Source organism: Neopelma chrysocephalum, unplaced genomic scaffold, assembly GCF_003984885.1.
Source record: "Neopelma chrysocephalum unplaced genomic scaffold, ASM398488v2 Primary Assembly neopelma1_25, whole genome shotgun sequence".
NCBI lineage: Eukaryota > Metazoa > Chordata > Aves > Passeriformes > Pipridae > Neopelma > Neopelma chrysocephalum.
In genome coordinates this window covers 10694568-10721310 of record NW_020897694.1, presented here as the reverse complement: position 1 = coordinate 10721310, position 26743 = coordinate 10694568, and the positions used below count along the sequence as shown (strand labels likewise).

At 43.4% G+C, this 26743-nt stretch overlaps 2 protein-coding genes across 6 annotated transcripts in view; one reads left to right on the top strand and one right to left on the bottom strand.

Annotated features, from left to right (window-relative positions):
- The window catches only part of LOC113963427 (phosphatidylinositol 3,4,5-trisphosphate 3-phosphatase TPTE2-like), a 19550-nt gene extending 12664 nt beyond the window's left edge, over positions 1 to 6886 (bottom strand). The window contains exons 1-6 of one of the 4 annotated variants that reach the window (XM_027674452.1): positions 6792 to 6886; positions 6299 to 6388; positions 4183 to 4260; positions 1937 to 1984; positions 1059 to 1220; positions 538 to 657 (exon numbers count right to left, since the gene is read on the bottom strand). In XM_027674452.1, the coding sequence (XP_027530253.1) occupies positions 538 to 657; positions 1059 to 1220; positions 1937 to 1984; positions 4183 to 4260; positions 6299 to 6348 (458 nt within the window). In that variant the 5' untranslated portion in view covers positions 6349 to 6388; positions 6792 to 6886. The other 3 variants (XM_027674454.1, XM_027674451.1, XM_027674450.1) reach the window with 3 other exon arrangements.
- Positions 6887 to 15303: 8417 nt separating this feature from the next.
- On the top strand, positions 15304 to 24603 carry LOC113963426 (fibrinogen-like protein 1). Of its 2 annotated transcripts, none has more exons than XM_027674449.1 (8): positions 15304 to 15559; positions 16825 to 16909; positions 17636 to 17846; positions 18943 to 19102; positions 20286 to 20383; positions 20458 to 20546; positions 21970 to 22160; positions 23132 to 24603. In XM_027674449.1, the coding sequence occupies exons 2-8, from the start codon at positions 16844 to 16846 to the stop codon at positions 23319 to 23321; spliced, it is 1005 nt and encodes a 334-aa protein (XP_027530250.1). In that variant the 5' UTR covers positions 15304 to 15559; positions 16825 to 16843; the 3' UTR covers positions 23322 to 24603. The 2 variants fall into 2 exon arrangements, with proteins under 2 accessions (XP_027530250.1, XP_027530249.1); XM_027674448.1 differs by lacking the exon at positions 15304 to 15559 and adding an exon at positions 16272 to 16430.
- Positions 24604 to 26743: the final 2140 nt, after the last annotated feature.

The following is a 26743-nucleotide window of genomic DNA, read 5'->3' as shown; positions in this document are numbered from 1 at the left end:
AAATAGGACTTGAATTAGCTTATGCACATAAACAGCATGTTTTCTCTCCCTAGGATATGGCTGAAAAATCCAACATATGTTACCATAAGGATTTTCGGAAAGCAAAGTGAAGGAAACCAGACAGTTTGGCAACTCTTTCTATTTCAAGACCCATTAGATGGAGATCCTCCCTCAGTTGTCTGTTTCATTTCCTATTATAATCCAACTTTTCTTTCTGGCCTTCAGACCGTCTCTATCAGGGCTGCTGAACACCTTTCCCCAAAAATTACTTGAGTCAGAGCATTTTATGGCCTCACTACTCATTTTTAGTTACTCCACCTGATATGTTCATATCACCTCTGCCTATGAGACAGAGACAGCTGACAATATAACTGTGGACCAAAGTTATATGTGTCTATCCTTCATTAGTACCATGAAATACTATCAGTCATATTTGTGATCTAGTATGCACATGTCTAGCTTAGAGGCACCCAAGAAAATTCTTAGAACACTATCAAGAAAAGAGCTCACACTTACCAGCTGCCATACCATTCTTACCTTGGTATCTGATCTGCTGCAGCAAGGTCTGAGAAGGAGTACGTCATATTAATTAACAGAGTGCCCACCACTATGAATGCATCCAAAATATTCAGCTTGGACCAGAAATAGTTCCTGAAGCTGAAACCAAGGAGAGTTTTAGACAGGTGCCCAAAGACTGAAATACATCTTCAGGAAGAGAATCATCTATACAGAGCTACTGCTAGAGAGAAGCTCTCCTGAACTAGTTCTTAGCACTAAGCACTGAAGTTTCACTAAAAGTAATCTTACACCTGATTTACATATGTAAGATATGGCAAAACTGATGTAGTTTCTAATCACTCACTTATACCAAAAGCACTTACAGATTATTCTATAGAAGGGTAACAGCCAACATACACAGCCAAGAAAAGATGTGGCTATTGTCTTTGACCAGAAAATTTGCCTACAACGCATCCACGTTCATAGCTCTAGCCTGAACTTTTGCTTCTTTCCTAGCCTGAGGATTTGCCATTCTGACTTAATTTCTGCCCATGTCTTACCCTTCAACAAACACCCTCAGAAGAACATCGATGAGAAAGAAGAGTGCTATTGCCAGGGAAACACCTTCAAGAATCTCTCTAACACCCTTCTTTTTCTCACTGATAGCCAGATCCACAATAACGACTGTAATGTCCACAATGATAAGTACTACTCCAAATACTCTGCAAAGAGAAAAATACAAGTCAACTTGAGAGGTAGAAATGAATTGCTGACGTTTATCAACTGAATAGCACAATCTCAGATTTTTTCTTAAGCTGTTCCAGCAAGAGTTTGTCCTCTTACATAGGTTGAGGCCTGCTTAATTAGCAGCTGAAGGATTCCAATTGCATTTTTAAGTGACCTGCACTGAAAGCATCATCCATGTGGAACTCTACATTTATCTCAGACACAGCTGTACTTATTACCTTATAATTCTGCAGCTACCTAGAAACAGTACAAACCTGAATGCTTTAAGGCACACAAATGTCAGTGCTTCCATCTTACTCAATTTCCTTCCCACTTGTGACTTAATGTAGTCCCTTAAAAATAACTGTCTTTAATAGCTTACCTTGTTTCAGCACACAGACTGTATACAGCTGACCAACTGTTTGCTCCAAGGCTGCCAGCCTAGAATAAGCTGTTACAGGCATTCTATCCCAGTCAATGGCATTTACAGTTCTGACTTTCAGCTCTCCTTGGAGAATGCAGTCATATCTGTTTAAGACTTATTTTTCAATCCCAGTACTTGTCTCAAGTCACCCTTTCTGGGGGTGACAGAGCATTCAGTACTTTTCAGAAAAGCAGGCTGGAGTTATTGTTGTAACTCTCCAAGTTCTTACACCAGAAATGAGGACTATTTTTACCTTGCCCATATATCATTACGAGCATGAGCTTTTACCTGAATCCAAATGACATCACAAATGGGGAAATTCTTCTCCTAATTGCACTGAAAGACAAGAGAACTGACATCAAGACAAGTGACATTTTGCTACAGGTATTAGCCACAAGAGCACTGTTATACCCTTTTGTTCACGTTCTTTTGGTTTTAGTATTCTGTACAGTAGTGGTTTCTTTAAGAGGAGATTATTCAGTTGCAATCATGAAGCATATAGGTTGAGTACTTGATAACAATGCTTTCACCACTTGTTAGAAAGAGTATTAATCAGTTTACAGACCCTAGAAGCACAGCAGTATGTACTTATCTGTAACATTATTCAGTGTCACAATTCCAGTGACACTAGAATTCTGGCTTAATAAGCTATAAGAAGTGGGCTTATAAAATAACTATTAGTCAAGAGGAAAACTGGAGGCTAAACATCTCTTAAGGGATCTTTTTTGATATATTAGGTCATTATATCAGATCATTTTTTTTCCTAGGTCTGGAAAAAGCTGCACTTGTTAAAAGTTCCTGTGCTTTTGGAATAGAGGAATACAAATCCCACTTCTACCTTTAAAAGGAAATATCGGTTTGGCTTTCAGGTTGAAAACCCAAGTGCCTTTTACGTAAGTTTCTGAAGCCAAATTCTTCCAGTTGTGAGAGTTATCTTCAATCACAGCTCCCATTTTCAGTTACAGTAGATTTTGTTGCCTCTTTGGTTTGCTTTAAGCCCTCTGGTTTAGAGGCAGGCCTTTATGTAACTCTCTCATTGACATGAAGTCTCTTCAGGTTACACTGAGAATTAAGGTAGAAGTTCGTGGTGCAGAACCTGGACACCCTTAGTTCCGAGAGTTCAAAAAACAGATTCCCAGTCTGCTAAGTAATCCCAAGATTACTTAACTACTGTAAGCACCAAGTCTTGTCTTAGACACTTAAAAGAAAACACCTTTTCCAAGAATATTATTAATAGTAGGACTTACCACAAGTACTAGCATACTGACAAAAAATACTGGTAGATTTCTTTTGCACTTTTACAAGAGGGTTTTGTCTGCTCAATAATGCACATTGCACTCCAGTGATCCTGTCTAAGATACTTGTTTCCTCTAGAAAAACTTCAGCATTGCATTTCACTCAGTACATCTCAATAACTCAGTTTAAGACACAGCTAGATACCTTTGAAGTTCTGAGGTAGCATCTTGCTGGGGTTACTGAATTCACCCACGCTCTTCATTATTATGTTCTTATTTTAAATTAAGGTGCAAGGTCTAACCAGCAAACATCTACATCCTCAAGCAGGAAGGCAATACTTGGTTGTAGTACCCACTTTTCTTACAGAAGTCAAGGATGTTATAATATGTCTTGTCCTAGAAGCAGCTTAGCATATAGAAGGTTTTCCTTGCATTTATGAATGTCAAATATCTAAGGAAACACTGCCATAATTACACTGTTTGTTGGTCTACATCTTTGTCCAGTCAACTCAGAATGCAACTGAAGTAGGTACAACAAGACTCCAACTTCCACAGTCTATGGACAGGTACCTCTACTAGGTACACTACAGACTGAAATATATATACGTACAACTCCAATTTTGCCTGCCAACATGTTAAACCCATTGAAGAAAACATGGCACATTTGCTTACATATTTAGCTTAAAGCTTTTGTGAAATACATTAGTAAATGTCAACTCCTGAAATCTAGAAAAACATGTCACATAGAATAAGTAAGATAACAGGCTTAGTCTTGCTGTTCTTGAGCTGCAGGAACAGAGAAACAAGTCCATTGACTTGTAACTGACTTGACAAAGTTTGCTATAAGAGTCAGTAACATGGTGATATGAGCTAAACACTGTTAGAAAATAACTACTTCAAGAACAGAGTTATCTACGAGAAAGTTCAGACAATTTAGTCTTGATGAGGGCCATGAGGTTTATTGTTTATTCCAGATACTCATTCACCTCATTTTCTCACCAGCTCTTATTCTTCTGTGCTCCCACAAACTCATTCCTTTGCAAAAATTTAATCAACGCAGTTTGGACTACCCGTTCTCCATAATATGACAAGCTTGGATTCTTGGGTTGGGCTTTCATCTCCACGGTCATAAAGAAGCTTCCTCAACTTACTTGTCTTAACTACGTACTAGAACGAATATCAATATCAAGCATTTTACTGTGCTTATCTTTACTTCAGCAAGCCATCTGCCTTCTTATTTTGGCTCTGCAGATTCCACTTTTGCGGATAAGCAAGTAATTTAGTATATCATTAGCTTACTTGGAACAGCTGTCAGGTTCGTTATCCTCATCACGACCATCATCAATCTTTACTGTGGGCTCTTCTACTGTCAGAGAGCTGGCAAAGGAATAACACAAGTCACACAGTGATGCAGATGTCAGCTCAATGTATTGCTACCATTTGTTGTTCCAGAGAAAAGAATTAACTGTCACCTGGGCAGTGAGCAACAGCCTGAGTCAGAGTATAGGCCTAGTACCAGGGGAAGAAAGACTTTCCCCATATTGACACAGCAGAATCCTTTGGCTTGTAGTGACCTATTTCCCATTAGCAATCCATCTCTCAAAAGTTTTCCCTTTTTCCCCCCAGAAGAGACAGATGTGTTCAGCAGTAGGATAAAGGGCTTTAAAGCAGGGCATTCAAGAGCCCACTAAGGACTTAACAGTCTAGAAGTGCCGGAAACATACCTATGAAAAATGGCTTCAGAGAGTCCAAGTGACACTAATGCTATTACAGTAAACTTCTTGTTCAGAGAATGAATTTTTTCACCAGGAAAAACCCATAGCACAGAGACGTTTTTGTACAGAGCAGGATACCAGACCGGAAACTGGAAGACGAGAGTAGCAGCTGAGCTAGTGCTAGAACAGCATATTTTCGGGGTAGTGGCTGCTTGCCATAACTTCCTTAAAAGGGTCTCTTTAGATCAAGGTTTTGTTTTTTGAAGGCCACATGACAACTTCAGAGAAAAAGCGTAACATCCAAATCCAGAAGTTTTTATTTCAGCCTTTTCCACAGAAATACTGTGGTGCATAATAGGACAGCGACAGTGTTTGCTGAGGCTCTGCCTCTGGCATCATTGCTTCTTGGGCAGGAACAGCTACACACACATATTCAATACTGATGTTTCCACACTGTTCCAAGGCAGCTTAGCATGTCTGAAGCATTAGTGTGGATTCAAGTATTCTTCATCCTCCACTGCCTCTGCAGTCTGGGCTAACCACCTTTTAAGCAGGAAGTTTAATGATGCTTCTCCTACAGTTTCAGCAGCCAGCACGGGTGTTTTGCCACCTGCACTCAGTATAAGCCTCAACAGAGGAATGATTCTACCACAACAATTTCAGTATTTATGCCTTATTTTTTAGCTCCAGCATCTCCAGACACCAGTGTCCTCATTTTGCTCCTACAGCTGAAGCAAAGCTCTAGTAATGTGTAGCTGTTCAGGTTTGCTTCCCAGCTATTCTTATGGAATATTCACTTGGGCATTTACACTTACTGAACAGCAGAAATGCTTCACTTATTAAAGCATGTTACTGCTGTTGCTACAGCAATTTTGCTGCAGGTCACTTGCTTATACTTGTGGACACATGAAATGCACTAAATGCCACCTTCTTATCCTCTACTGTGAAAAAATAAGCCACAATAAGAATGAGAAGCAGAAGTGTTTTGAGTTACGAAGACAATCTTTCACACAACAACAAAACAGAAGCCAAGTCCAAGTACAGTGTTTCCATTGTGCTCTCACACAAGAATTCAGTTCTAGATAATGCTTTCCTCAGAGGGAGTTTGTTTTGCTGATCATTCTACATCTACTTCTCCAAGTCAGAACAATCTCTCTGCCACAAGCTACTACAAGTTAGCCTTTGACTACTGGGGTGGGAGAGAAGAAAAGGAGGACATAGTAGAAATTATTTTCTTCACACACATCCTCTCTCTATAGAGCATAAGCTTTTCTGACCGCTCACAGGTAAAGGCAAATTCAAACTTGAGGCTTTTAAAGAGAGCAGAGCAAGAGCATCTTGCTCTACAAGAAACCTTGACAATCTCTCGTAAGTCTCTTGACAGACTGGATGCTAAAAAAGAGCAGCCTTTACTGCCATGAGCTTATTATTCCAAGGGTGGATATTCATTAGCCACTTATTAACTACTTACAAGAAGTCAATCACAGCAGCATATTTTTCTCAAAGATATCCTTCCTCTCAGACAACAGCACTGGCAAGAGCATGGAAAGATAAAAAGGCTATATGAACTTCAAACACTGCATCATTATTCCCTTTGTTATATTTGAAGCACTGAGAAACTAGAGACAGGGGACCACACATATTGAATATTGGCATATTCAGTCCCAAACCCCCACACTGGCACAGTTCATTTCACTCACCCGGATGCTTCTGTCGGCTCTGCCCCTTGTTCATACCTCACAGCTGTCATTTTGCCTGTTGTTGCCCCGCTGGTCTTAAAAGAAGCACACCTAGTTAGAGAGACAGGTACAAGAAACTGAACATCAGCATCCTATAGGAGCCTCACATTTGCGTAACTACCAGTGAGGCTTCAGTCCAATTTTCAACTATTTCCTCCCTACAGTTGACAAAGCTCAACCTTTAACTATAAGACTAGTGAGAGTCAGTGCACAGCACTGTGGTGAAGGTTTCCTGACCACACGAAACACGCCACAATGATAACAGCATCTTTACCTCAAGATTACACATTTCCCCCAGCTTCAAGCTCTGAGCCCCAGCTAGCACCTCTGGGATGGCTGCAGGCCCAGGCTGCTCCAGCAAGCCCAGGCTGAACCCGAGGAGCGGGTCCAGGAGCTCCCTCCCTGCTCACACAGACCCCTCCCGAACTCTGTCCCCCTACCGCCCCCACTTCACCTCAGCGCGGCTGCCGGGCTCAAAGTCGAGTCCGGACACCCGCCCCGGCGCCCCGCGGACTCAGCGGAAAGTTGCGTTAAGCTTCCTGAGGGCTGTACCCCGGCCCTCCCGCCTCCCGGCCGGGCCGCCACCCCACTCACCCGCCGAGCCGAGGCCGAGCCGCGGAGCACGAGCACGCCCCGCGCTCCCCGGGCCGCGGGTAAATGTCCCGGCGGCGCCGCTCGGCTGCACCTGGGCCGGGCCGGGCGGGCCCACCTGCTGCCATGGCAACGGCCCCGCCGCCACCGCCCCCGCGCGGCCCGCGCAGCGCCCGCCGGTGGGCAGCGGGGTCCTCCCGGGGGTCCCCCCCTCGGGGAACGTTCGCAGGCGACACCAACTTGGGTGGGAGTGTTGGTCTGGTGGGGGGCAGGAAGGCTCTGCAGAGGGGTCTGGACAGGCCGGGTCGATGGGCCGAGGCCAGTTGTATGAGGTTCAACAGGAACGCTACAGGTTGGGGGAAGAGTGGCTGGAAAGCAGCCCAGCAGAAAAGGACCTGTGGGTGCTGGTCGACGGCAGCTGAACATGAGCCAGCAGTGTGCCCAGGTGGCCAAGGAGACCAGTGGCATCTTGGCCTGTATCAGCAATAGTGTGGCCAGCAGGATTGTGATTGTCACACTGTACTCTGCACTGGTGAGGTCACACCTCGAGTTCTGTGTCCAGTTCTGGGACCCTCAATTCAGGAAGGACACTGAGATGCTGGAGCATCTCCAGAGAAGGGCAACAAGGCTGGTGAAGGGTCTGGAGTGCAAGTCCTGTGAGGAGCGGCTGAGGGAGCTGGGGTGTTTAGCCTGGAGAAAAGAAGGCTGAGAGGGGACCTTATCGCTCTCTACAACTACCTGAAAGGAGGTTGTAGCCAGGTGGGGGGTCTCTTCTCCAAGGTAGCTAGTGACAGGACTAGAAAACATAGCCTTAAGCCATGCAAGGGGAGGTTCAGGTTGGACATTAGGAGGAATTTCTTCAGAGAAAGGGTGATTAAAGAGTGGAATGGGCTGCCCAGGGAGGTGGTAGAGTCACCATCCCTGGAGGTGTTTAAGGAAAGACTGATCGTGGCACTTAGTGCCATGGTATAGTTGACATGGTGGTGTTAGGTCATAAGTTGAACTCCATGATCTCAGAGGTCTTTTCCAACCTAATTGATTCTGTGTGATTTAGGAAGGCTCTATCCACATTTGTTGCAAGCACGCTGGTGGCTAATGAGGCCAATACGGGATAGACGTATCCGATTGCAAAAGGCACAGCAGAAAGACTTCTTAGATGGTATATTCCACAAGACACAGTTCTTTCTGCGTTGTCTTTTTTCCTCGAGAGTGATCCTGCGTGCGTTCTCAAAGGAGACAGCTGCATTATAGATGGTGTGTCTCCAGGCCTCCCGATTGGAGGCCAGAGTAGACCAGTTATGATGAACAAGGCCAGAGTAGACCAGTTAAGCCTAGCCATGATTCTGTGTGATTCTGTGTGGGGCCATGCTGCCCCTGGCCCACCAAACTCTGGCCAGTCCGCTCCAGCAGAGCCATCCTCCATCTTCTGAACCCTGGCCACTTGGGTTTTGTAAACTTTGCTGCTGTGGTTTGATGCCTCTTAATGCCTTTCCCGCGTCATGGCAGCTTTGTGGGGCTGCGCTCAGCATAGGGCTGACTGAGGTCTGGCAGGGGCTGTGGGCCAGCCAGGCCCCCACTTGTTCCCATACAGTGCAGATGCATCACACTGAGCACTTGGGGTTTTCACACAGCATTGAGCACTTACGTTTTTGCAGAATCAGAGCCTCCAGAATGCAGTGTGTTACCCTGTGTTCTGCAGAGGCTTCACACCTACCTCATCGCTTCCAACAGCCAAGTGACAAGCAGTCCATGATCATCCCACAGTACAACAGTGCTGCTCCTGCTACTGAGGCCAGGGCTGTGCTGAAGAGGCCTTCTGCAGGATGGTCGGCAGCAGAGGGAGCTCAAAGCGAGCTTTTGGGGCCTGCTCCCATGGCTTCTGGGGCTTGGTCAGCAGAGATGCAGTTAACCGATGCAGGAGATTTTCGGGATGCTCCCTGCCCAAAGGAAGTAAAATCTTTAAGATGAATGATGAGAATAGGAAGCCTTTCTGGACAGCAGACTAAATAGAAATTTTCCCTTCTAAATCTGTAAGGCCAGGGCCTTCAGCTTTCTAAAGGTTGCAGATGCACTTTAAAAGGAAAAGCGGTTTTTCCCATTTTTAACCAAATAGGTATGCCACAATGCCAGTGAAACTGATTGTCACTAACAGCTTCTTTCAATGACACTAATCTTACAGCATTGGTGATGCTGTAGAAAATTTGCCAGCTCTCATGTGTCATCATGAGTTTCCTGGTGGTTGATCTCTTTTCTTAAAACCCTAACTTTTGAAGTCAGATGATTAAAATAAAAAATCACCTTTTTATTAATAAAATTATACTTCTAGCTCTCAGCTGGTGGAGAAAAGCATAGGAACAAGATCTAAGATTCATAAAGCTAGAAGTAAAAAGGAAGCATTGAAGCTATTCTGGTTTTTAAATTCAAGACTTTTAAATAATTTTCATTATATTTTGCTGGTTAACTCATGACACTGATATTTCATAACCCTTTAGAATCCATTTCTGATCCTCTGATGATTATTCATCAGTGTAAAATAGCAGAATTTTCAAAAAAATGCAGAAAAGATTGAAATGTTCAGTAAATAATCTGGTTACATAGTGGGTAAAGAGTAGGATTAAGTATGCCTTTCTCAGAGCGCTGATGACATACTTTACATTCCAAAAATAACAGAGAGAGTGGTAAACAAAATCTCTTAACTTGACAGATTTTAAAATTGGTAGGTATGGCTCTTCTGTATCTGATACTTTTAAGAGAGACTGACAAGAAAAATAATTATAATTTTATTAAGTCTTGGAATAGCAGAAATATGAAGATAGGTGGGTACAAAATCAATTCTCTGCCAGTATTAAAAGGAGGTATATCAGATAACCTGATGGTGATAGATTGTCAACTTGGCTTTGCTCCCAGGAGAAATGAGAACGGAGTAGACAGAGGGGTTTGATTAATAAAATATTAAAGAAGTTTAGTAGTAGTAGTAATAATAATAATAATTGTAGTTGTTGTTGTTGTTATTGTTATTACTGCAAATCAACATGGGATTAAGGAAAGTAATTGTGTCAAACATATTTCTAAAACAAGATGGCAAGTTTTACTGCTAAAATAAAAGTATTTTGTTGCTTCTGTAAGCAACCAGCTGGCTAGAAAATGACTTTGATTTAAAAAGTAGAAGAATATAAACTCGATTTGGTTCACATTAGTGTAAACCAGGCACACTAGTCTTAAAATAACTGAAAAAGGAACCATCTTTAAACAATTCATTTGCTATGAGGGACTGGGTGTTGTCTTACACTGTTTAACGTGTTGTTTTGTTTTAAACCATGGCCCAGACATAATCCTGAGTGATGAAGTTTGCAGCTGACACAAAGGTTGGAACAGTGGTCGGATGGATAGATTAAGAACAACTGCCTAGCACTGAGTAAATTATAATTTATATCCACTGTCAATCTCAGAACAAAAGACCTCAGGATGATGTTTTTCATCTCTCAGTACCTGAAGGACCATGCAACATCTTTTTAAAAAATCCTTAGTCTACGTACAGTCCCACTAATTCACTGCAAGGCACCTGCCACCTGCATGGCATATGTGTGTACATGTTGAAAAACTGGCAAGCATTTCTGGACTGACTTCTCATGTGTTGCAAATCACAATCATCCTGATTGCAGGGAGTAACACCATGCAGGTCAGACTTGGAGCATCAGTGACTATGATGAAGACAGGCAACACTGAAAAGTCCTGGAGCAAACAGTAGGGATTAGCGAGTGACAGGTGATTGTAGCATGTAAGTCTGTGACAAAAGGAATAGCAAGATCCTTAGGTCCACAAACATGAAAGATTTTGGTTTGGAAATATTGCTTGTACTTTTTACACAGCCCTTAATGTGGGTGACCGTAATGCTTTTATGTCAAGCTGGAGATGAAGCACCACACAGCTGCTCACTCAATCCTCCCCCTCTCCCCCCACCCCACCCCAGTGGAATGGGGAGGAGAATCCAAGTAAAACTTGTATGTTGAGATAAGAGCAGTTTAGTAATTTATTATAAAGTAAAATGAAATAATAATGGTAAATAATGATAATAAACAGGGAAAAAAACCCAAGTGATGCACAGTGCAATTGCTCACCACCCACTGACCGATACCAGACCCCCCCCTTCCCAAGTCCAGATTGGCCACCATTCCAGGTAATTTCCCCCAGTTTATATACTGGGCATGACATTCTATGGTGTGGAATATCCCTTTGGTCAGTTCAGGTCACCTGTCCCAGATATGCTCCCTCACAGTTTCTTTTGCGTACCTCCTCACTGGCAGAGCATGAGACAGGAAAAAAAAAGTCCTTGACTTCGGATAAACACAACTTAGCAAAAACCAAAACATGTGTTATTGACACCATACTCATTCCAAATCAAAAACACAGCACTGTAACAGCTACTGAGAAGGAATTGACTCTGCCCTAGCTGAAATCAGGACAGTGACTTAATCAAAGTCAATCAAGGCTGGATCTGAAAAAAGATCTAGGTGCCTCAGAAGGTGTGTAAGCAGACTTACACCATCAACATTTAGATTTAGAAAGGTATTTGTTCAGCAACTGCCTAACCCTTGAGGCAACTACATTGACTTGGCACCTCTCTGTTGGGCTGCAGTGATCCCCCCAGAACCTGCAGTTCTGTTCCTGTGCATGTCCTGGCCACATATCCCTGCTGCTTGCTCCTGCCTAGACTGGATCAGGCTCCCAAATCCAGGCAGAGGATTGCAGTCCCTGGAGTCCTCTCAACATGCCCATTGATTCCACCACACACTGTCATACACCACCCACAGATCTTCTCACTTCGATGTACATGTTCTACATCAAACAGCCCTGAATGAAATCACTTCAGGAGCAGGACTTGTTCCTCCCCATGCCAGCCAAGTGCCCTACTCACTAGTGTAATGCGCTTGTGCTGTGGTTCTCAGCCTTGCCTAGGAAAAGCTCCATGCAACCCCTCACTCCATGACCCCACTGGCTTTCTGCTGCGGCTGAAGTAGATAACAGGGGTTTGGGTTCCCAGCCAGGAGCAGGCACACAGCTTGTGTATACTTGGACCTAACCTTCAGCAGGGAAAAAGACATTTGGCAGCAGAGGGCTCTTCCCCTTCTCAGAATAAGGCCTCATGAGATTAAAAGGCTGCAGGATGAGACTTGGCACATTTAGACTCAGGGCAAAAAAAGAATAATAATTAACAGTGCAAGTAATGAAGCTATTGGAGAAGCATGCTAAGGTTTGTGGCTGGTTCTTCAGCATTTAAGATGTCTCTTTCTCAAAGAAATGTTCTAGTTCAAATGGGAGGGAATTAGGTCAGGGGAGTTCTCTGACCTGAGGTAGGTAGAAGATCATGCAGATAATCTACATATTCCTTCTGGTCTTGTGACTAATTCCCTTTGGTGCAGCTATTCCTGATGTGAGATCGCAGGGACCTGTGCTTGCCCTCAGGGACTTACAAACTAATTACGTTTGTTGTGTCAACCCATTAGATACTCATAGGCTGCATGCAGACTCATTAGTTAAACTGAATTATGTATTTGGTCTTTGAATGTTATCAAAACATTCAGATCTAGCATGTTTCATGGTCTGCCACTATTATTTCTTCTTTGTACACAGATTTCTGTGGTTACTTCTTGCTTAAAAACCACAGACTTCTCATATACTAGTTTCGGTTATTTCATAAATTGAAACTATGGTCTCTGATGTCATCCTGATCTTTTAAATTTATCTTACTTTTGATGAAACCCTTTATTGTTAGATTAAAAAACAGTAAATATTTGTTTCAGATCTCATATATTAACTTTGTTTTAAAAAACCTGGCAGCACAAGATTCCTACAGAAGATGTATACTAGCTCACACATCAAAGGCCTGCAGGCCCCTGGTAGGTACCTCCACACTTGCAGTGCCTGCAAAAGATCATGATCTGCAGTCCCTCCCATTGAGCAGGATGTTCATGGATGGTGGGATTTGATAGGGAAATATAAAAATAATGCAAAATGCATAGAGCCCCTGGATTCACTGCAAATGATCTGTTTTGCTTTGAGCTGGGTCCAAACTACCCTGAATTTTCCTACAGCACAGGTGAGACTCTTGCTCTGAAATCCTCAGTCTCTGTGCCTCCTTTGGAGCCTGAAGCAGTCTGCCTCATTTCTTCCCTTCCACCTTTCATAACAAACAGACAACAAGAAACTGGTCTTGGAAGAGTTTTGAGATCCCACGACTGTCTTCCATCTGCAGTGATGTTTCTTTGGACTCTGGGGGTGTGTGTATCCATCAGGTGTCATCTTCATGTCTTCATCCCAAGCCAATTTTTCAGAGGGACTCCAGTGTCCAATGACTGTAGGAATATCAAGAGCTACCCCAGAGCCATTCTCTTCAGTCACATTTATCCACCAGTTTGCATGTGCTGGCTGTGCATTTCATGTGTGAATAATAGTTTTTTGTGACTGTTATTCAGCACCTAAATACTTTTGCTGGAAGGAAGGTGGAGGACAGCAGGGTGGGGAGGTTTTTATTTAGTGAGACTGTTAGTATTTGCTGACAAGAATCACTGACTATCTTAAGAAAAGGGAATCTGACCTTATTCCAAGTAACTAAACAGGAATTTGCACTGCAGAATATGTGTGAAGCATGTGTTTTCCAGGAAAAAAAAAGAGCATTTACAGTCGTGTTGATCTGTGAGGAAACATCAGTGATCACACAGTGTCCACATTCTTTATGATGACTTGATTATTTTAGCTTCAAGTCAGTGGAAGCAGTACATGAACACACCCTCCTGCTAGACCCACCTCACGTGAACTTAGCCTCATGGCAACTCCTCTCTTGTGCTTCAGATATTCCTAAAGCTTCCTCTAGCCTGGGAAAAAAAGTTAATCATGAAGCAGGTGTGCAAGAATCCTGTTCCAGCTGACTGGATTTTCACATGCAGACATTGGTGAGGTCAACACTAGTGGAGTCCTACAGAGAGCATGAGAATGCTCCAGACATTTTCGTTCTGAGAGATGATTTGGCAGTCACTGAAGAAGGGTTGGAGATTGAGTCCTGTTCCTGCAAAGCTGCAGTCACATAACATACATATGTGAGTCTCTTTGGCACTGTAGCTTCACCTCTCCCTCCTACTCAGGGACCAGCAGGACTTAGTAATAGGAGGCCTGATGCTCCCTAACCGTATGTCCCTGCAGACAGCTGCAGGGACTGACCATGCTGCTCACACCATGACTCCAACACTGCCACCACAAACTCAGCCCTGCCGCAATCCCATCTGGGATCAGGAGGTGCTCACAGGCCAGTGAGAATGTTGGCCTCCTAGGCAAGAGCATAAATTGTTGTGCAGCATCTCGAGTGCTGTCTGGACGTGTCCAGCTAAGAAAGATGCTGGTGTGAATGAAAGCCCTGGCGGATGACATGTAGCCTCCCTGTGCTCCAGTGGAGGTAACTGAGTACCCTGCTGTAAGCTGCAATCCCTGGCCAAAGGGACAGAAGAAAGGGCTAAGTACCCACTAAGGAGGAGATGTGGAGGTGTTTCGCTCATTTATAATTTCATAGCTGTCAAAACCAGCCTAAAACTGGGGGTAGAAAAGAAGTGAGAAGAAAAGCACTGTTTGCATAATCCTTTGGCAGTGAAATGGGCCAGGGTTCTTGTGGGAGAAGAGGAATTCAGTTTTTAAGAAACAAACAGCATTGCTGTACTAGGTAATAGCTGGACAGTCCTGCTTTCCTTCAGAGCAGCACAGAAGTTTACTGTGGGTTTATATGCCTTTTGTCCCCATGGTCTCTCCTCTGAAAAATGCTCTGTAAAATGGAACATTCTTGCTGTTTTCTTTAAAGTAATCTGTAATTGTTTGGCCTTAATGCAAAGGGAGCCACCCATCTGTTTGGTTTGGGGTTTTTTTCTCTTTTCCACAAATGTCCTTGTTTATGGTAACAGAGAAATCTAATCATCCAGCTCAAAGGAGAGTTACGCAACTACAAACCTCCTGAGATTTCAGTCTAATAGCAAATCTTGCTTAATACCCCCGTGTTCACTTCTTACTTCAGATTTGCAGCTCCTTTGGCATTACAGCTGTGTTCTTATAAAACAGATTAAACAGCAAAAGGAATGTTGAATGGAAAAGCTGTGTTATTTCTACCTTTCAGGACTTGGTGAAATGAGCCTGGCTGTGTTAAAACATGAGCTAAAATTCCCACTGGGAGCATTAGACTGAGTGATTCATATAAACACTTAAAAAAGTCAGCCTTGTTGAGCTTCCTAGTCAAATAAGGTGGGTAATAGTACACAAGCAGCAGAGACCTTCTCCCCCCTCCTTTGGAGAGCACTGTTGATAGAATACTACCGTCACTTATTCTCCCTGGAAAGCAGCAAGACAAGTATTGGGTAACAACAGAAAACCCAGGATTTGGTTAACTTTCCCATGAGGAATTGCGAGTATCTTTTCTGTGAAACTGCCTGGTGCTGTGAAACATTCTTCATCTGTGCCCTTGATGTGGGCCTTCTGGAGAGGGAAATCTCATCAACCTCTAGAAAAGCAGCCAGGTTTATGATCACTTTCTTTCACAGTTGACTTTCAAGGACAATAACCTTATTAGAAGGAGGTCTGAAGAAAGGTGAGTTACAGGTATGTTCATTTCATGTGTGTTGATAAAGGCATGGATGGAGTTGCTTTCTTTCCCTCTGTTCTGCACTGTCTAGTTTTCAGGAGCTGTCACTCAAACCCATCCTTCCCTTAGCTTTTTGCCTCTACCCACGTGCTCTGCGTGGGGCCTGATTCTGACCTCAGCACCAGTGCTGCAGCCATGGCATGGCTGTGGGGGGTGTGAACAGCACTAGTGGTCGTGGGCTGGCAGTGATCCCTTGCTGTAATATTGAACTCTGCTCTCTAGGAGCTGAAAAATTACCATGTGCTGGGACACCCTTCTGCACAACATCTTTTATGGGTGACTTGCATGGAGATCTTCCCTCGGCTTGCTTTGGGCCCTGCCTGCCCATCTTGGCAGAGGAGTACCCTGTTGCTGGCTCTGGAAGCAGCTCTAGCATCAGCCGCTGCAAAGATGCTAGTAGAGCCATAGCTGGAATAAAGCACGTCGCTCAGAGAATAGAGCTGGGTAGCCAAGTTTCTGCAGCACTTCCAGATGTGAAGCAGGGGAGTTGGTTTTAGCCTATTTTTCAGATTTTTTTTCTTTCTAATTTTTTTTTAAAGCATCATGCAAGTGCACTGGGAACAATTTGTACTGTTCGCTCACACTCAACTGCGTGTTCCCAGTGTCAGCACTTATCATTTTTTTCTAGCTAAGACTCTCCAACGAAAGTCACATCTGTGCATTGGGGCAGATTGGCAACAGAGATCTTTTCCACTGAAATCCAAGGAAAAACTATCCCATTCCACTCTGTCATATGTGTGACTTCTGCCCTTGGCAGGGTAATCCCATCCTGACAGACCACTCCAGGGACTGAGGAGGGGCAATGTCCATGGTCATTCAACCCAGGAGGCAAAATTCTTCGTAACTTTGGGGAGGTTGAACTGAATAAACACTGTATGATTTTTGCAAGAAGTGCTCCAAGGAGGTGTGATTGCTGAGTAACTTCACAACTGTGTGGACACTTGGGAGAAGAGGCTGCTGGAAAGTCACACAGGGTTTTATTTCTACAGGGAGTCAGGAGCTCAGACCTAAGGCTCAATGCCCCTGTCAGCATGCTGCACTGGTGCTTTAGCTTCGCCTTAATATGCATCTTTCCTCTAATTTTGTCCTGCCTGTAGTTTCAAGCAACCTCCTTAACAAATCCTACAGCATTTTCTGGGGAATTAACGTAACTGTGAGGGGGATTAGGTTGTGAGAGGAACTAAAGAAACCTCCAGTGCAGCCTATCTATGCTTCTTTTCAGGTGATAAGAAGTGTGTGTCATGATGCACAGGTTGCTGCTGCTTCTTCTCCTGGTCAGCTTCAGCTCACCTGCACCCAGGTTTTCCGTGAGTATCTTTCAGTTAGTGTCTGTACAATCTCTCAACGGTTCGTCATTCCCAGTCATACAGAGATGGATGTTCCCTCACAAGAGAGATGGAGATCTGTAAGAGTAGAGCAAGAAAGCATCTGCCTGCAGCTAAAGGAATGTCACTCTTCTTGTCCTGATAATACAGGGTTTTCACAGCATTAAGGGCTGTGCAGCTGTCTGGGTGACAGAATCGACATTGCTAAGAATTAAAAACAACAACAAGCTCTTTTTTAAAAATATGTATTTTTATTGCCAAAATATCAGCTCTTTTATCTTCCAGTTTTACACAAAGATGATTCTGGAACCTTGCTGGTTTGCCCTGTCTGCATGCAAGAGCCGAGTTTTCTCCCTCTTATCAATCTGAGCATTTTCATAGTCTGCAAACCTTCCCTTTGAGCTCATTTAATGGGGGTCAAGACAAATTATTTTTGTCCAAAGTAAGTTTTTGTGCATCTGATCATATTCTGGCATGCTCTGGTCAATGCCAAGGTTATTGTAGAAACACCATTTTCACTGGATTCAACTTAACAGCTCATGCTGTGCAAGATTTGTGTATCTTAGCAAGATACGACCATCAAATCATTTTGATCCACAGTGGCAATGTGACATGTTAGGGTCAAGAGGAGACAGATACTCCTCTCTCTGCCTCTTTGTACTTACCACTGACTGAAACATGGGGGGGGTTGTTTCATTTTCTCTGTAGGACAAAGATGTCTGCCTCCTAGACAACAATAATTTAAGACAAAGGTTAAAACAACTTCAAGACTTGCTTTACATATATGACCTGCAACTGAAGGACATCCTGGAGAACACTTACCACGGAACAAAAAGTGGGCTGTTCTCAGGCAACAGGAGCATGCAGCATGAGATTCTTTTACCCACAACCAGTGGAAATTTGATAGTTTATGACCAAGGTACAGTTTGAGTAACGTGCCATAATGTTTATTTCTCCCTGCAGTGTCTCATGTGTCATATTTTATTTCTGCTAAAAGTTTTAAATTTTTTAAGGTGGATTGTATTTTAAAATGCAGATACATGGGAAGGAGAAGAGCTGACTGGTGGTGCTGGTACCAGCAAATATCCTCTGGGGCTAGAGTCAGCTGGCTCATCTTTAGGCAGCTACCATCCAAGCACAACATGGACACCTGGAGCTGGGCTTCTCACTTGGGACTCTGCTGCAGAGAGGAACAGCCACCTCTCATGTTTTCCATTAGACTTAACTTTAGGCATCTGCTTTGGGAAAAGGTGGGCCCTGCTCTTGAAGAGCCCATTTCCCCTGAGTGACTTAGGGAAGTCCAGAGTGCCTAGCTCAGCTGCAGACACTGAAACCTGTTTAGAGGAGCCAAGCCTCCCCATTCCTCAGTTCCTTCATCACTTCTGTGGCGCAGTAACAGGCATGCATACTTTGTTCTTTGGTGTTACTTTGAGAACATGGCCATAAATGGCATCTTTGCCTGTGGCCAAGATTTTATCCTTTGTGGGGATTACATTGAAAGTGCAGAACACTGAGATCCTGAAAGGCTCTGTCCTGATACAGCCCTTGTAGTGCTGGTCACAGAAGCTTAGCCTCTTATTTTAGAATTGTTGTTCCCTGATCCTATCTGAAATACAGCTAAGGTTACCTTACTGTCCACATGGAAATTAGCTTCCCTGCAAATGATCTTGCTGACAGAGATGGTTTCAGTCCTGCATGACTATGATGCTATAGCCTCAGCCTAAGCTGCAGCTGTCCCAAATCTCACCAAAGATTTGGAAATGATTCCCTCAGAAGGCATGGCTGTAAAGGCTCTCAAGCCTTACTGCTCTTTGTCAGGCCCAGCCATTTGCAAAATAGCCTTGCTACTACATTGCTGAACCATTTGCTTTAATTTTCCAGGGCTTGCATAGCTATACACAGGCTAGCTAAGTGTTCTTGTCCCACACAGCCTCTCAGTGAGGTCTTCTCTTGGTGGCACATACCCCTTTGCTTTCCCGCCACACTGTTTAACAAACAGATACCACTCTGCCTAGATTGCTCTGCGGTGTATAATCGGAAGAAAACCAAAAGTGGCTACTACCGAATCAGGCCCAGAGCAGACCGAGAGCCTTTCCTGGCGTACTGTGACATGTCTGATGGAGGGGGGTGGACGGTCATCCAACGGCGGAGTAACGGCAGGGAGAATTTCAACAGGTGGGTGCATCGTTGTTGCATCCAGAGGACTTTCAGTCAGGCCAACAGCTCCCACCCCTGTCCTGCTGCCTTAACAACCCCCACCCTTGAGAAACAGGATATGCAAGACTATATATTAGTCTCACATATTAGATGATTACTTAGGATTAGAGCAATCTGGTGGTACCTACTGGCAGCAGGAGGCCATTTTCAATTTGGACCTATCATATCCTTTCCATAGTTTTTCTGCATTTGAATGCATATTTGTTTTATCATTATTGGAGACTGTCAAAGGCTCCAAACTGGCAGGCATTTGCTGCCAGTGCATAGACTGAGATTTGTTGAACATACGTGTTTCCATATCAGGAATTATGTTCAGCATGTTGTAAGATTTATTACCGTATTTAGACAATTCAAAAAGATGCCAAACCAGATTGTCCTTTCTCTATGCAAAGTCCCAGAGAGGTGACTTTCACACAGAAATTTACAGGAGGAGAGATGCTCTGGTAGCACAGTAAAAAAGAAATGTCCCCATGCAGATTATTTCACTATCACAGCACCCGCAATTTCAGGGCATATCTAGTGCCTCTTAAAGTCTGTTCAGTCCATTGCAAAGCTACCTCAACTGGCTCTAAGCTGGCTTGCCCAGAGAGTGATAGCTATCTGGCCATGGCAGTTCAAGTGAATGGAAAACATCCTGAAGAGGAGCACTGACTAGTATGTAGGTCAGGTAGAATCAATATCCATAATAATAACATCAGAGAGGGAATAAACACAGGGTTACTAAAACTGGAAATGATGATACACAGGAATTATATGTGAATATCAAAGATAATATATAAATCATGTGAATTATGACTTGGTGAAGAACAATATCAGGTATTTTGCCGAAGACCAATGTGACAGCTGCTGCTTTCCCTTTTCATCTAACTGACAACCTCACCCTGTGAGCATCACATCTGCCAGTTTGAAGGCTTGATCCCAATATATGTGTGTGCACAGGTTTAGCAGGAGAAAAAGTAAGCTGTGGGTTGTACTTACTTCTAAGGCAACGTGACAAATCTCAGCTCAGCTTGTGATGAGTTGGATACTTTTAGAAAACTGTCTAGAAATACAGGTGAAATTTTACTTGTTACCATATCCGAGTGTCACAAACTGTCTAATTCTCTCACATGCTGAAATTGATATTTGTGTCTCACTGCAGGAAATGGGATGAATACAAACTGGGATTTGGGAGATTCCAGAGCAAGAATGATGAATACTGGCTGGGCAATGACCACATCTATGATCTGCTTGCTAGAGGTATTTTTCCTCTTCAGATTTCTTTGTAATTTGCATTAGATAGTTCATCTAACAGGACACAACTTTATGTTTAGGAGAGAGCTCATTAAAGATTGAACTGATGGACTGGCACGGGGAAAGACGTTACGCAGTCTATGAAAATTTCCAACTTGCAAATGAGCAGGTAAGAAAGGGGGAGAGCCATGATTTGCTTGTTTTGTTCTGTGAGGGTGGGGCATCTGCATATGCAGCATCAGACCAGTATCAGGTTTGTAACTACAGCTCTGCGAAAGTTATCTTCTGTGGTTCCCTGGGCTTCCTAGTTTGTCTGACTGACAAACAGTCCTGAGAGCAGGGACATAAGCCTGGGATCTTTCCCTTACAACTGTGGAGTGTCAAAGTCACCAGGCGACAGAATCATGTGTGTATGCTCTCTTGCTATTTCTGCTGCGGCACCGAAGGCAGCTCTATGGTAGTGCATCTCTCTGCTGCAGGGCACAAAGAGATATGTTCTTTCCTCTGGTCTCATGATTAAAAAAGTCTGCTGTGAGTGAGAAGACCCTTAGGGTTTGAACCTCTGCAACAAAATGGAACCCTGTTCTCCGACTTCGTAAGGGAGTGTTTCAGACTGTCACATAAAAGGCAAGCACCAGAACAAACCCTCTCTACCTTGTTTTAAAATAAAACAGTGAACTTTAATCAAAGCCTTGAAAGAGCAGTTGTAAGTTCCTATCTTGAAAAGAGGTACCTGTAGCACTACACCTCATGCTACAGACACAGAAAGCCCAAAGACAGAAACATCCTGTATTTATTTCCACGTTTGCTTCCTAGCTGTAGACAGCGTCCTGCTCCATACAGGTGCTGTACTTTGCAGGCTTGCCTTTCTGAACACCACATGCAAGTAGCCCAAATAAACAAGGACATGAGTTCCATTGCATGGACCAGTCCTAGTACCAACTCCATCACTGCTCCAGAAATGTACACATTATGCTCAGTTTGTGATTAGAGCTTTCTTATTAAAAGTTTGAACAGCTTAATTTTAATACCTTATTGCCATTTTTCATAAAGAAAGGAGGACTATGATGACAGGAGAAAGCCCACAACACAAAAGTAATCATCCATCTCATATCAAATGTCTCTTAGACCTGTTAGCTGTGCACAAGGGAACTATTATTCTAATTATTCCCACCAGGACCAGACCATTTAGCCAGAAATCAGACGACTTCTAGTCCTTGGAAGAGCAAAATGCCTAAGAATTTATTCTAGCTGAACAACTGATCAGTTTATGAAGGCAACTACTTGGCACAGTTTTTTGCTAAGTTTGTTCTTGGTCAGCTAGAAAGAGCCTTTCATCTTGCTGTAGAGTGTATCAAGTGGTTGTTGAACCACGACAAACCTGAAGCCCTTTGTAGCAGCAGCAGTAATTAGCAATCCCTCCTGTAAGTTTAAATCCTTCATTGATCTGCACTAGGATCATTAAAGCATGGAGACAAAAGTCACCCTTGACTTCAAAAGTGGATAAAATGGCCAGAGCAAATTTGATCTCAAAAATGGGAGGAAGGACAGAATGAGCTGATATCAAAGACATGTTTCACATATTCCTGCAGGACAATTACAGGCTATGGTTTGGCACGTATTCTGGTAATGCTGGCGACGCTCTGTCTGCTGGGAGCAATTTTGAAGATCAGTGGTCAGCCTCTCATAGAGGGATGCAGTTCACCACATTTGACAAGGATCACGATCGATTCCTGGCAGGCAACTGTGCATCAGAGAATAAGGGCGGTTGGTGGTTTAACAGGTATGGAAATAACTGATTCCTCTCAGATGAGTCGAGTGTGGGTGGCTGTACAGCTGAGAGGACTTGCCTGCCTTACAGCAGCTGGACGTTGCTGTGTTCATTCGCCACCTTGCACAGCCAAACCTAAGATGTTCACACCTACAGATCCTCAAAGGAAAGCAAACTGCTTCTTTCATTATAGCAAAGCAGGAAAGTTGAATTCATTTTAAGAAATGGGCCACAGGTAAGTTGCATTCATTTTAGGAAAATGGGTCAGAAGAAATGCATAGGGGCCAATGACCTGGAAGGAAAAAAGCCCAATTAAGATTCCTAAAAGTGCTTTGGGTTATACACCAGAAAAGAAAACAATTGTACCCATAGCAAGCTGAAGCATGTACAAAGGACATTTCTCTGTTGTGGAGCATGTCTAGATGGTGAGCTATCCCATAACAGATGTGATGGTATATTTGCTAGTTGGGCATATGCCACACATCAATGGGCAGGGACTCTGGTTCACCTGCCCTGGGACCATGGACACACCACTCTCAGTTTTTCTCTGCTTTACTGTAGGATGAGCCCCTTTGGCCAGACCCTCATCACATAACAATTGAAATCAGTGAAGCTACATCAATAGTAGGATTTACCTTCATTAAAAGATATCTGCATTTTTAAGTGTCAATATGGAGCTGCCTACACTTGAGCTAGAGCCTAACAAATGGCACTACACCCCTCTGTTTAGGCAATGTGGTTATAATGTCCATAATTAATACATCTGAAGGAGTCTGCATGTTGAATTCTGTGACTAGTGTAGGTGTCTGCTTTAGTATGACCCACATACTTGTTTGGGTTCCACTAAGTGCACTAACCACATCTCCATCCCACCCTGGTATTTCTAAATGTAAGTTGTGTGAAAACTGTACTGTACTGCAATGATGCAATATCTTCCCACGCTAAGCATAATTCCCTTTTTCCCTCTCCTACCTCGTTACAAGGTGCCATGCCGCAAACCTCAATGGACGATACTACAGAAGAGGAAGGTACAAGGGCTCCCATGACGATGGCATGGTTTGGTCTACGTGGCATGGGATGTGGTACTCGCTAAAATATTCAGCCATGAAAATCAGGGCTCCGTTCTTCATTGACAGTGAGAGTGGGGACGGAGAGAACAGTCAGGGCAGCTGAAACCTGCTGCTTTGGAAAGAGGAAAAGTACAGACTGAAAAGAATTGTATAAGTTGATAGCTGGTTCTCTGCTGCTGCCAATTGCCAAACCTGCACTGTGATAACTGGAGTTGCACCTGCTTCTGCTACCTGAAACTAACAGCACGAGTTGTTTGAGCACAGCCAGACAAAAATTTAACAGAAAACATATGGATCTCAGTCATGGGATAACCACAGATTTCTTTTTCAGCAGTTTTCAGGAATTTGTTGGAGAATGTTTATTAAAAGCTCTCTGGACTTCGAATGATCAAGCTAGTAACCACGGCAGTGTTGGATCAAGGGTTGGACTTGATGATCTTGGAGGTCTTTTCCAAGCCGGTTGATTCTATGATTCTATGATTCTAAGCATGTCCCGTAATCTATCTATACTCTTTGAGGTCTAAACCTTTCTCATCTTGATTTTAACCATCAGTGCTTCAATTATGAGGACATCAGAACAGAAAGAACAAGGTAATGGGAAATTGGACTTCATCTGGTGTGCCTTTACCAGTGTTTTGTTCTGCCTCAGGAGATGTTTTTAAGCTACTCTCCCTATGGTTCTAAAGTGCCACAGTTCAGTATCAGAGTGCCTCTGTAGTGTGTGAAACCAAACGTGGATGGATGTGCTCCAGCTGCTAATGTACATCCAGACTAAGACTACTTCAAAGTAAACCTCCACAATAGGGACAATGTGGGCACGGGGTTCCATTGCCAACAGCTTCCTGCTGGAGATCCACTGCTACAGCACACTGCAACACATTAATGCAAAGACAACCCTGCCGACCAGATTTAAGCCCCAGACTACAATTAGGCAGATTTTACTAAATTTAGCTGAGCACAGATATTCTTAGGAGTTCCTAAAATGCAGACATGATTCATTTGTACATTCGCCTGTAATTTACCAGATGACTTTGAGTTAGTGAAAAGGAATTAGAAAGTAGAAAGTGGTTGAACCACAGGGCAAACTACTTTCATTGTCTCATTGGAGTGAAGCAAAAGAGCAATACAAATTACTGAAAGAAACGGAACACTGAAAGTTTATTTTCCACAAGTTGTTAACAGCAACCGTTAAAAATGAACAGCAGTATCAGCTTGATGCAAGTCATTTGACTATTGTGATGTAGAATAAGCCTAATTTTTTTATGATTTACAATTTTTTTTTAACTGGTAGCTCTTTTCCATTTATTGGCTTTTAGATCCATACATATTGTCATTTGTATATACATCCATAAAGGATGAAATAAAACCAGCTGAGTAGGACTTAATACTTTTAGTCTGGTTTTTAACAGTAGGAACTTGAGCAGAAAGTTGGATTAAAATCTTGTGAAGGTCATAATATGAGAAAAGCATTCCTTTGGTATTGGCTCCAATTCTTTTCTACTTGTTGTCCTAGGTAATTGAGAGGGTCTGCAAGGTAAGTTTAATTTCCATGGCTAAAGCTGTCCAGGAGACAATGCATAGACACGTGGTGAAGGTTCAGTATAAAATTTGGTTTGGTTACTCTGCTTTGTCAAGAGGCAAACCCTGTTCTCACTGCTTCCTAGACATCCCAGTGATTACAAATGTGAACACTGGAATGCAGTGGGCAGCACTCTAGGGAACCATGTTCCTAAAGTCTGTGCTCTTCACAAGACTGCAGCCCCACCCTTTTCCCAAGCATACCCACTTGGAATGAAATGTGCACCTACCTGTCTGAAATGAGGTCGCCCTTGTGAAGAAAGAGCTGCAAAGAGCTAGCACTTGCTATTTCCCTTCTGATCAATATATATATATATATATAATATATATATAATAATAATAATGGCCAGTCTTCGCGAACGAAGATTTGGGGAAAGGTCTTTTTACCTTTCCAGCCTGCGCAATGGATTTTTTAGGTGAGACACAGCACGCGCTGAACTGAGCCCACCCTTTAATCCTAAGGTTCATCTGCCGGGGCCAAGCAAGCTTGGACAATGGCAGTGAGGTCCTCAGGATGTAGGTTTGTTTAGAGTGACCTTCTCATAGATGGATGGCCTCACAGGGCTAACGGACTCCATCTGCCCGGGGGACTGGCTGGATTCGAACCTGGGTCGCAGAGGTGAGAGTCCTGCATGCTAACCACTAGGCCACCAGGGGTCCGGTTCTGATCAATACTTCTGTGTTTTACTAAGGTAAAATCTTAGTGCAAGGTTGTAACTGCATGTTGGGAACATAAGAAATGACTTTGCACAGATTATAATTGTGTGGCCACTGATGAAGTGCTGAGGGCAGTAAGGACGGCTTTTGTCTACATTGAAGACCCAGAGAAATGTGAGTGAAATCAGTTAATGCCTTCTGGCCAGTGATGCTAAATCCCATCTTTCAGTAGAGGGCTAAGGAAACAGGGTAAAGATTACAGACTGCAGAAACTACAGCACTGAAGGGACAGCATTAGCAATTTCACAGTTCATTAAGCAGCCAATAAACCGTCTGATAATGAAGTATCAAGCTGGAAATAAAGTCAGCAGGGCTTAGTCAGACAACTGCCACCTGGTCAAGTTCCCCAATGAGTGAGCAATGAGCGATGTAAAGTCCAGACTATGGAGCCTGTTTCCCTCTACGCCAGTATGGAAAGGCAGGCGTTATTGTTGGACTGCCTTCAGCCATCATGAATGTTATGGTGCTTTTTTCTGTCTCTGAGAGAGAAAGAGGGGACAAAGTATGACAAGCTGGGAGGGAAGGGGTCTGCCTTGTTGTCTTTGTAAAGTGTACCTAAGCACATTTAATGCATTACAGGAGCTGTTCTGAAGACAGCCCAACACTGGGAAGTTTGCAGGAAGCAGCATCTGATTTAGAGCAACACTCCCCCTTCTCTGCCCTCCTGTGGCAAGAGGGGACCCCCTTGGAGATGCAGAGGTCACAGGGCTTTGTGCAGGAGCCTTAAGCTCCCACAGCAAACCCCAGGAAGCATTTCAGAACCCCCTTTATCTCAATAAACAGGGTAAAATGCCACTAGCTGAGTACTTATTTGATCTGAGGGCTACTGCCAAGCTCAAATCACTCCCACTAAAGGTTAGGGGAATGCTTGCTGAATGTTGCTGTGCTGTACATTTAATCTCCTGTTTCTCCAGGGTTTCCCATGCTGAGAGGCTCAACAAAGCTTAAAAGATACTGTAGCCCTGCAGCTCCAAGTCTGACAGATCTCTGCTTCAGGGCAAACGTGCTTCATACTGCAAAGTTTACCTTATTACAGCCTTGGTGAGAAACCTGAGCAGCAATTGCTTCAGAGGTTTGATTTCCAGCTCATTTAAGTCAATTTAAAGACTCATTACATTTGACTGCCTTTGGATAACTCTTCGAGTGTGGACATGTTCTTACATGCTTTAAACAGCATTTCAAGCTGACAGCTTATGGGAATGCATAGCCAGTACAAATGCCATGCTGGGC